The following is a 12,099-nucleotide window of genomic DNA, read 5'->3' as shown; positions in this document are numbered from 1 at the left end:
CAAGCTAACGATGACCGCTAAATACACATGCCTACACTTTGTTACTAGAGAATATCAGAAAGATACCTGCCAAATAGATCACACCAAACTGCAGAAGAAAAATTTTGTTCTCAGAAAGCAGGTACAACACAGGTAACAACACTGCCCCAAACACCTGAAAAGCTGGTAAGTACATGAAAAGTGCCCTAGAGAGATGACAATCAATCTCAATAACCATACTAAATTAAAAAGCAAGAAACAGTAAGACACAACACTCCCAAACACTGCCAACAATGTTCACTCCCTTCCCTTCCATGCCCTTTCCTCCTCTACTTCAAAAGGAAAACAGAAATGTACATCCAATCTGCATAATCCAGAATTTATTTCATACTATCCATCTTTAGTAATTTCCATTGACTGCTAGGGTATTTACTAAATGATGGGCAGAGTGAAAACAATCCACTGTAACCAGCCCTGTCCCTTACTCAGGCCAGAGGAGTGGTCACAATTCCAGCAGATGAGAAACATCTGAAAGAGCTTTTCCCTCCCTGTGCCTCAAGAACATAATGTCAGGGCAGCCAAGATCCAGAGTCTCTCTATTGGACTGCAGGATTGGCCTGATTAATGCAGCCAGAACATGAACTGAGATCCTGAAGAGTGAGAAATATTAGTCTGTGGAGCCAGTTTAAGTTATTTCAAAAGAGATCTTTTCTTTCCCAAAAATGAAGGGATTTCTGGGGAGAAAGGCCATGTAAACTTATTCACATTAAAATAATTCAGAAAAGAACAGCTTCTCCCTTAAAATATTAACATGTTTTATAAAAATAAGTATTTTCTATTATATTTCTCAATCCAAATTTCATAATCCAAAAGATAAACAAAAAAACCCTCACATTTTTGTTTTCAAATAGTACCTCTGATTCATAAACAAATAATTTAAAGATGATGTTCCTGGTGTAAATGCATTTTGTTTCTGTTTTATGCTAAAATAAAGACTTGCTTTATTAGTGTAAATGACTAAGTTCTTTGAATTGCTTCATCAGTAAGATTAATTTATTTTCTTTTAATTAGGTCCCTGTGGCTAATATTGGCTAGTACTATTAGCATGTCCTGCACAGAAAGTGGAGCTTAGAGACTTCATACAGACTTCAGTCACATTTACATGCCCACAGCAATGGCATCAAACTGAGTTGTAGACAAGCCATAATTAATGGTATTGAATTATTAACGTCCAAATTCTTTTTGAAATAAGATGAATGTCAGTCCTTTTTAATGATACTGTGATGTGGACAAATGTCACTGAATTTAATAGAGGTATTTGGTGCCTAAGGACACTTACCTTCTCATTAGCCCTGTTGAGGTCTAAGATCAGGACATCAACATTCTCCTGCAAGACTGCACAAAGCTCAGACCAAGAGAATCTGTCTAGGATGCCTTCTGGTTGTTTTATAAGCACACAGCCTGCTACCAAACGCTGGTATAAGCTATGGAGGAAGGTTAGCTTCTCCTGAGACAAAAAGAAAAATTTACTGTTGTATCTGAACAGTGTTAGAATCCGAAGAGATGCATCATATGTGTAGTAATGTGAGCTGCACACATCTGAAAAAAAACCCGCAAAACTCATTCTCAAACCTTTTCAAAAGCAGTATTGTTAATATTTTCAGTCATACATAATAAAGCCAGAGTAAGACAACACTTTTTAGAAAATTTGTGTAATATATAGTATATAAATAAAGAAAACCCAGTCCTGCAGTGGTCACAACCATGACCTGATACAGATAAAAATTTCCATGCTATTAATAGATGCAATTTAATAATTCATGTTAACATTTTTAGGTACATTCAAACTACATCCACTTCCAATATCTGCATAGTACACAGAAAATTATCTTGATTGGTTTGGCAGCACAACAGACTGCTTATACAACTATCACTCTAAAGTCTTTTAAAAATTGGTTTGTGTGGATTATGTATGATTAAACAGGTAGACAAAATAGTCTTAAAGCTTCATCAGTTAAATTCCACAAGCTGTGCCTCAACCCTTTACACTGATTTTAGTCAGCAGTATAATAGTTGATGCAAGTTATAAACTGTAGCAACAATAGCATGCAACAGAAATTCCAGCCTTTGTCCTTGTCAGTACATATATGCAACTTAGCAACTTCCATTAAGACAACAATAGAAAGCTCTATCTCAAAAGCCACAAGAAACAAAGCCTTTATTCAAAGTCCGTAAACCATTGTAAACGTTCTCATTAGGAGAACCAAGACCCCAGGGGTCTTCCATAAGGCTTCACATCAAGAAAATGTGGATGACTGAGATGGGTCTACTTTTTTTCTGAGCCTTTTCCATTATACTTAGGTGTATTTTCTCACAATTATTTCATGGTATTTTAGGCAATAAAAAATTGTAGTTTAGTTTAACTTTGTTTCTAGCAGATCTCCTAATTCTGCAAGGAAAACCCGGTGTGCCACCATCATTACATTGTTGCTGGAGCTGGGATAAGCCAAGGATGATAATTATCCATTTGGCATGAAAAAAAGGATCCCAAGACCCAAAATCAATTCACACATGTCGAATGCAACCACAGTGTTACAGACATGCTGACTTTACAATATAGCCAGGCTTCTAGTTTCCTTCACTTTAATCATTATCTGATGTGTATAGCAACTCCAGCTGCTTCATGTGGACACTATTTAAATACCAGACTGCAAAGGAGGTGGAAAGAATGTTTCCTTTTTACTCAGTTGGCATCCATGTTCAAATTTGTGGAAGTAATGAGCTCAATATGCACAACGACTGTCACAAGAACATCATTGCTATTGCTAGTACAGAATTACTTTATTGGGGGTGGAAAAACTAACAAAATTAACATCTGTAAACAAATACAAGGAGATAATCATTCCGAAATAAGACTTTGTTAAGCAATTCGACATATAACACACCACAATGACCTAACAGGTCACAAATAAGAATTCCTAGGTTTTGTGGCACGCAGGCAAAACTACCTCAATTTTTCATCTATCAATTGCCATGTCAATCAGTAATTAACAACACATTACGATGATACTATTGTATGTTCCAACTGTAAAACGAGTTTTATTAACTTCCAATTTGAAAGAAAGAAATAATTGTTTGTGAGGCATAGCTCTTTAAATAAACTCAGTTGTTCAAAAATTCAAAATACTGGAAGAGTTAAGCTATTAGTTCTTATATAGAAGAAAGAGAACCAATTTGTCCTGAGATCTTGTAGATATTAAATACATATTTCAAAATATGTATCTTAAAATCATATTTTGGGGATAAATCTGTTAAGACTGAAAGTAAAAATCTGATGTATGTAAATTTATAAAGTTGAGATTAAATAAAGACTTTTTGACAGTCATCTTTTCTCTGGTAATACCTCCACATCCTTCTGGTAAGCCCTGGTAAGCTTCTGGATTTCATTTTCAAATTCTGTGGCACGTACTTTCTCCTTCTCCCAGCATTGCCGCATATTCTGTAGTTCCACTTTTAAATTTCCTATTAAAGTCTCTCTCTCTGCACACTTAGTGTGCAGATGATTTAACTCTTTATTGGCATCAGCCAGGTTATCCTGAGCTTGCTGCAGAACAGAGACATGGAACAGAAAGGCTGGTAAGAATTTTACTCTATAAAATGTTACCTTAGTCCAGTGCTCAGCATTTGAAAAAGTAAACAGTCATATAGCCACGTGTTCAGAATACTCCAGGCTAAGTTGACTGTATCTTGTCAATAACAGAATTTCAAAATCGACAATAGTTCTTCTCCACAGTTTGTAACTAAATGGCATCAGAAATTCATCTTTGAGAGTTAAAAGCTTCATGATGCAGTGACCTTGGGAATCCCCTTTACCCCCACAACTGGGGTAAAGAGCAGAATGCATGTATGCAAGTTATCCTCTGCAGAGGGGAGAGCTCTCAAAGCTAGTGAAAAGATGTCTTATTTTCATAAGTATATCTCTGATCCATGACTGCTGAGTTGGTAGGCAACACAGACAGCTGTTGTTACCCACTGTATTCTTCATCTGCATAATAAAAAAAAGTGAGAACTCTCTTTGGAGGCTTGACCATGGGAAGCAACTAATAATCAGAAATGGTCATAAATACAATCATTATGTTTCAAGTATCAAATCTCACAAGATAAACAAAGAACTTAATACACTACCCCTTCAACCAAAAGATTGCTGAGATGGAGTGGACAGATACACATGCTTTTCTCTCTTACAAGCACTGGACTTCCAGCACTGCTAAAGTTTGCTAAAAGTCAAACTGAAAGCATTGTTTGTTTTTATAGAATCATAGCGGCTTATATAGGAAATATAATAGGAAAGATACTCCAAAATTCATCAGACAATGACAATTTTTATTCTTCTTAATGAAAATATTAAAAGATTAAAGCAATGTTATATTTATAACACAAATGTTTTCAGACTGGGTCTAGTTTTCACTCATATATACAATTTTATTAGCAAAAATTTAAAGAGATCAGAAACTGGTGTACTGAATAAAAACCAGCACCATCCATGTGTAGCAAACACAGTTTTTGCATGAAGAATACCAGTATCTGTTGCAATGGGTTGCAGAATTTTTAGGTGCCTTACAAAGGTGCTGCAACAGAAGCACAAGTCTTAAGTCTTCTGAACATAAATTAGTAAAGACAGTTCAGATCAGATGACAGGAGACCGTGCACTAGTATCAACTAATATGAAGATTCAATGACTTGCAGAAGCTATCTGTGACTAAACTCAAACGATAAAGCAGCATATCCCCAGAAAAACAATCTAAGAAACACTGGGAGTAGAGACAACCTATTTTGGCAGTAATATAATACACTGCCAGTTGGGAGATTAAGTTTAACCATGACCTCAGGACTTCCTCACTCCTTTGGCCACTGATGTAACCAGACAGGACATTACAAAAGTGGTACGTCAGCCAAAAACAGACCAAAAAAAATTGCTTTTCAGAAACAAAAGAAAAGAGTTCTCAAGTGTTTTTATCAGTTCCCAGGTAGATTTTACTCTAAGAAATTTTGGGCTGCACATTGTACAACTGTGAAAGATAACCTGATGTTTCATACATGCATTAACTTGTCTGATAAACACAAACAAACAAACAAAAAATTAACACAGGAAAGACTTCTTTAGTAACATATAATTTCATATGAACAGAGGTAATTAAATTATCTTCTCCTTTTCTTGAGTAAAAAAGTTAAAAGACAAAAAATTACTGATACTGATTTCAATATAAAACAATACTTTGCAAATTGATCAACCGGTTTCAAATTATTTCAGAAGTGCAATCATTGAAAAGATCAGTTATGTAGTCTAAGGTGGTAACCAGAAGAAAGCAGCATGGCTTCACACAAGCTTGCAAGGTAAACTAGCATCCTCAGAAGAATACAATGACACAGATATTTATGTGGATAAAAAAAAAAAGATACCTTAAATCCAGAAAGATATTTTTTTCAGAACTTTCAAATTTTATGTTAAGTTCATGAAACCATACCTTAAAATCTTGACTTAAAGCACACATTTTCTCTTTGGATATCTCAAGTTCTTTTGTCATCTTTTCACACAAAGCCTTCATTTTCCCAAGCTGTGAAAAATATGAGGTCAAACAGGCTTTTTACAGAAAGGCTACATAATCACTTGAATATAAAGGAAGAATTTTGTATATAAATGAAAAAAAAAATGTTTTTTTGATTCCTTTGACAATATTTATACTCCACACAATCTAAATATGCTATTACAAAAACACTAAATAACTCTTTTATAATGATTTAAGATAAGTAGCAGTGCTAGAATCCTGAACCGAGTCCAGTATTAACTTTCCCATTAACTCTCAAAATATCTGACAAAAACACAGACTTTGAAAAGTATTTGAAAATGTAATATACTCAGATTACAATCTGGGGAGTGGTTTGAGAAAACAAGTTTTCGAAGTCAGTGGCCATTTGCAGAAATCGTCCAGCTATAAGCGTGGTCTCTACGTTTTACTGAGTGCTGGATAATACTCACATACCTGTAAGAAGCAGCAATGTTCCCCAGAGGCATGACGACTACTGAACTGTTTATAGTGCTACAAGCAACCATCTTAGAGGTAGCTCATGACCATAATATGTACTAGCTTCACCTTCCACTTCAAAAAAAGTTAACAACACATCACTATAATCTGTATCTATAACCTGATGATAAGGTTAGCAATACAAATGTCTGAAAGAAAGCACTGAACAGAGATATATTATAGTGCAGGTTACTGATGGCACTTGAGCATTAAAGAGCAACGCAGAAGTAAATCCCACTTACAAAATTTACAAATTACTTTGGAAATTGTATTTTTGTTTGATCTCAAATCAGGAGACCTGGCAGAACCCTTAGAAATAACTACAGTAAATTAAAAAATCCTACTGGAATATTTCCAGTCTTTTTGTTGGTTTACTAGCCTTCTCTCTCTCTCACCAAACATATTCTAGCCTCTGCACTATACGGAAAGTCAAAAGCTTGTTATCTGTCAAAAAAAATATACTTATACACCTTTCAGTCACACAGATGAACTAGATCATTTAATCTAATGTTTAACACAGTAAGTTAAAGGTGACACATGACAAGTTTACCAGCATATTTCACATATACCTACAGGTGTACAGAGATATGAATAACTCCATTGATATGTGGGATCTTGTTGAAAATCTTTCTATAAAAAGAACCACTACATAATTACTCAAAACTAAACACTTACTGCTGTGTATTAAAACATCCTGTTTTTATTGCACAGTGTCCTTCATACTCCCTTTGTGCATTATTGTATTATTAAAAAGTTTTATTACTAATCATATCTAATATATAAAAAGCCAAAAGCAGCATTATCTAGGGGGTGGGTGTAATCAAGAAGGACAGAGCACTGCCCTTTCTGTGCACCATGAAGGTGCTCAGTGATCTCCGGCTCCATATGACAACTTCAGGGTCAGTCACATGCAGTCCTACTGGGAAGTCTTGTGGCAGGTCATCAGTTGGTCCTGCTCTGCTTGCGATTTATTTTCCTTGACAGTTCATTCTTCTTTCTGTCAGAATACTCTCTTTGCTTTCTTAGCAGCCACCCCCTTGGTCTCCCCACTGCTGTCTCTGGCACAGTTTCACAACAAAGCACATCACTAAGCCAAAGCCTGCTGAGTCGACTTTTCAACTGTGCTGCCTATCACGTGACATTCCTCCTCCCAAATAACAATTCGCTGTGGGTAATATGTTCCTAGTTACTCTGCAGCTTCCAGACTTAGGTCTCAGAAGAGTTTCATAATGACTATACACATCGGTTCTCTTATCTCACCGGGAGAGACCTAACAGTGCTTGCTGTTTACAAAAGTATAATTGTTTCCATGGTCACTTGTTTTTGCGCCTGTTGAACAAACTCAAAGGTCTTGCGGGAGACCATTCTTTTCCCAATAAAAGGGGCAAAGCCGATGGACTTTTCTTCTGGTTTTTGTCTTTTTTTTTTTTTTTTTAAAACGTTATGACTGACTAGCTAGACTATGCATTTGTCAAAACAAAAGACAAAAGCTAGAAATGAAAAAACAGGATTGGCATTTTTACGATCTTATCACATCTTGCCTTTCTGTATTTGCCAGTTTTATCCAAAGATAAGCTAATTATAAGTTTGTACAGAAAGCTTTAACAGTGCAGTTAACTTCTCTCTACAGCCTTTATAGACGCAAATTCATAAAACATTTACACCCAAGAGAATTAATTTGATCACATCAGCAATGAAAATGAGAAAATAAATGCAAGACTGTGACTCTTCAGTCAGTGAACTAAAAGGCCAGTACAAATGGAATGGAAAAAAATTTTTTTTTCAAGTGTAAGACTTCCAAAATTGAAATATTTCCATTACTGTCTTAGATAACTTAAAGAAAGTATTGTCACAGTCCGATTTTACTGGAAAAGACCTCAAAATAGCACCACAAGACTTAATCATAAAAACACTTATCTCAGAAAATTATGTCTCTTTTTAAACATACAAGGGCATGCACATTTACATAACTGATATCAATGACTGTCAAGGCTCAAGTGTTGCATATTTTAGGAATATTGCAGTATACACTCCCCAATTCTTAAATCATCATCTCTTAACTGAAATCCTAGATACAAATGGTTCATTTTCTTGAATGTTTATTGAAAATAATAACCCTAATAGGTTTAATAAAAAAAAACAAAACCAAAATAAACAAACAAACAAAAAAAAACTCTTCTCCCTGTCCCCTGAAATGTAAATGAAACTTCACTGTAGGGCAAGCTTAGAGAAATAGTAGTGACAGAGGTTGTTTCTTTGGGTATAGGTGAAGCTGTCAACTCAACATTCCCAGTCTTCTGACCTTTTTACAAGCAAAGCGTATGTACTGCTGCAGGCTGAAGGCGATACATATGGAGCCAAACAGTGCAAGCGTTACCTCATTAGACATATCTTCCAGCTTGTTCTGGTAAGCTGTCAAGGTACACCTCAAAGTCTCAAGGACAGAAAGGCTTGGAGGTTTATCTTTGTCCTTACAAGTGCCTGAAGAAAAATACAGAATGAAAATTATGCATTAAAGCCACACAGAAAAAACTACTCACCCTGGATGAGAGGTATTGAAATTAGTTAGGGCTTCAGTGACAATACAAAACACAGAACAGCAGCCTTATTTGCCACAAGAGATGCAGCTGAATAGCCATACTTTCAAAGCAAATACAGCTGAAAGACATTTGTATAAAAGCTTTAATACAAGATACAGAACTGTAAATTCTGGATTACAGTTCTACCTAATGTATTTGGTATGCAGTCTTGCATATAATTTCTACTGTGGTCAAGTCTGTGTCACTCAGTCAGAGAGCCAACTTTAAAACCGCACAATAACACACTTTGAAAAACATGTTGCCTGAAAGTTAAGTATGTTACACTTTTCCTGACATTATTTTGCTGTTGTGACTAAGCATGCATATTATAATGGAGTACTTAATTTACTCAAAGCTTTACCGAGCCAAAGATCACATGACTATGTTATGCTTGGAGAGGTCTTAAAAACCTTTTAAATGATCTTGAATTTCATTCCAAAGGAAATAATAAAAAAAATTTATTATCTGTCTGCAGAGTCCTACATAACGTTTCAATTATAAAACTTAAAGCTGATATATCCATTATATACACACTACACTTATTTATTAAACCTTTAGACGGAGACCTCTGATCTAGTTGCCTTAATTAGGGACATATGAACAAGTTTGAGCATTCCAAAGCCCATAGTACAATGTGCTAAGAAAGCAAAACAACCCTGTATTGATCAAGAGGTCACAAGATGTCAGCTGATATTAAATTTCTGAGAAGAAACTATTAATTTTTTTCTGGTGTTACAGCCAAATACCAGGTTATTGACAGATTCTTCTTCTCAGCATTATTTATATTAGTATACAGCATTTATAAACTTATTTTTTAACAAATGATAGTATCATCTTTTTCATGAGTCTTAACATGTTCTATAAGCAAAACTAATTTTACCAATGCTGACAGCATCTTATTTTGCAAAAGAAGTGAAAATATCTGTGGCATTTGAACTTCAGAGAGGCTAAACAATCATACTCCCAGCAGAAAACTGAACGATGATACAGGTGTTTGTAACTTCTGAAAGGTCAATGTCACCGAGCAACTTACATAGAGTGGCTCATAAAGTCAAATAACATACTAAATTCTAAGACTTTTCTTTGGCTCTCTATAAAACTTTGTCAACTAGAGGAGGAGCACTTACAGACTTTCAGGTTGGGTTTTTTTTGAGAATCTTATGGTTAGTGTTATCTAATAAGCATGATATTCTACTCAAAGCATTATACAGAAATGGTAATTTGTCCTGTAGGGTATACCTAATGCACCAATGGTAGTGAAAAACTTAACACATATGCACAAGTCAGAAAGTATGGCCAACAGCTGCTCTGAAAATTTTTTCAGTTAATTAGCCTCTTCTCTCCCAACCCTTTGATAACACCAGAAAGCACAGAGTACTATTGAAAGTGGACACTAACTTTTCACTTTGACTTGCCAGTCAACTGTTACTTTTAAAGTCACACCCAGTCAAACCAATGCTGGTTTGTAAGACCACTTTCAGTAATAGGAGCAAGATGTGCTCTACAGCATGCAAGTGAATTTAGAAAGAACACACTTCCCAGTGACAGACTTCTGCTCAGTCCTATCAGTCACTCCAGTGGATATGTATTTACCAGTTTCTAAAGGTGTACAGAGTCAGGGAAAAGGCAAAATCTTCTTAATGACACTACAGTGCTCTTAACCAAACCTCCGAGTCCTACAGATGTCCCAAATAGCAACATTACACTTAGAATCAACTTAAGAAGAATTTATAAAAGCTGACCTTTTGTGAGAAGCTTAGACTTCACATTTAAGAAAGAGTCTAGTGACACCTTACTACCATTTTTATCACTTAACCACAGCTATGTTTAAGAATACACAGAGCTCCAGTCCTGCCTTCTCAATTACAAGAGTGACTTCTCACTACTAGCCGTTGTAGGAACATTTTGCAGTGATCTTGTTGCACAGAAAAAAGAAAGTACTATTATTCTATACTTCTAGCTCTAGAGAAGTTGTAACTCACAATTTTCATTCAGTTTAAAATAATACCTATTAAGTCAATCTAGGGGTTCTCTACCATCCCATATTTTTTTTATCAAGCTGTCTAAATAATGTATCTTCATTTATAAAGTCCCAACCTGCAATGCTGTCACTGAAATATGCCTCTGAACTATCTTAATTTACATCATGTTTGCCAAAACCAGACTTTTGCCAGTAAACTTTCCATGCTGGCACTCCTTTCCTTTGCTGCAACCCTATTTTCTAGGCAGCCCAGTCTGCCAACAGAAATACCAGATTCCACCTTCCTGCACTAGCTGAAAACAAGCCTATGGCTTTAATACCGGCCAAATGTTGTCTGTCTTCATAGAAATATGCAGGAGACATGCAACATAATCCAAACGGCACTCCCTTGCTGGAGAGGCCCTACTTCAGCAATGAGGGGGAAAAAAAAAAAAAAAAATACTTGAAGCATTTGCCCAGTATCACCTAAGAGTTTTGTGGAAGAACTTTGGGAAAATGCCAGGCTCAACAGAAGTCTGACAGGAGGTATACAAGTGAGTAAACTCTCAAACCTGCTGCTTCAGAATTTCTACTATGAGTACTGGGCCTGGCTAAGATAGAGTTAATTTTCTTCCTAGCAGCTCATACAGTGCAGTGTTTTAGATTTTTGAGCAAAATGGTACTGGTAGCCAGCGTTAAATGGTGACACTAACTTAAAGCAGCTTAGCTTAAAGTCTTACCACTTTATATGCAGTTCACTTTTTTTCAGATTAATACAACATAATTTTTTTTCCTGAAATGAAGACAAACTTTCCTGAGCATAAACTTTCCTGCTGAATTAACTGCAAAATATGATAAACTGAACAGGGACAAACTGAAATGATGCAAATTGCCCAATAAGAGTAACAAAGCTGTGGAAAATTTATGAAGGTCACTTGAAAAGGAGAAGATGTGGCATTATGGTTGTTATTTTGGATGTATAAAGAAAAAAAAAAAATTTAAAAATACTTCAGTTCTTAATCTTAAAAATAGAAAGTCTTTTCTTCTTTTTCCTGTATAGCCCAATAATCATAGCTCAAACAGCACTTATGTGAGGAGGCTGTGACTTTACTCTTGACAGATATTTAAGTGGATCTCTCAATCACTTGAGTTGAAAGTTAAAAACAAAAACAAGAGAGAAAGACTACCCAGCTGGCTGTGGCTCATGTAGCCCCACATCTGCTAATTAAACTACAAAGATTTATTTAAGATTCTTACTTTTATTGGCACCTAGGCATTCCCATTTAAAGTATGATTACATTAAACATTTTTTTGAAAGTTGAAAGAAATGTTACCTAATCAATTCCTAAGTACAACACAGTAAGGCAATATTATTAAAAATTTAAGTTTCACACTTAGAAGCATAGTAAACATGTAGAACAAATGTCTTAGTCAATGTCCATTTTAATATTAGCCACAAAGACTCAATCCACAGCAGAGCTAAATTTAACTTTGATTC

General features: G+C 35.4%; 1 protein-coding gene across 1 annotated transcript in view; it reads right to left on the bottom strand.

Annotated features, from left to right (window-relative positions):
• CCDC171 (coiled-coil domain containing 171) overlaps positions 1-12,099 on the bottom strand; it is a gene marked incomplete at both ends in the record, with an annotated part of 130,157 nt that overhangs the window by 73,925 nt on the left and 44,133 nt on the right. Inside the window, 4 exon segments of the mRNA XM_082013296.1 lie at positions 1,319-1,486; positions 3,383-3,583; positions 5,505-5,594; positions 8,440-8,543. Coding sequence (XP_081869422.1) covers positions 1,319-1,486; positions 3,383-3,583; positions 5,505-5,594; positions 8,440-8,543 — 563 coding nt within the window.

This window comes from Phaethon aethereus (genome assembly GCF_964289735.1).
Source record: "Phaethon aethereus genome assembly, chromosome: Z".
In the NCBI taxonomy this organism is placed as follows: Eukaryota; Metazoa; Chordata; class Aves; order Phaethontiformes; family Phaethontidae; genus Phaethon; species Phaethon aethereus.
The sequence above is the reverse complement of the archived record's forward strand: the minus strand, read 5'-3'. Positions and strand labels throughout refer to the sequence as shown.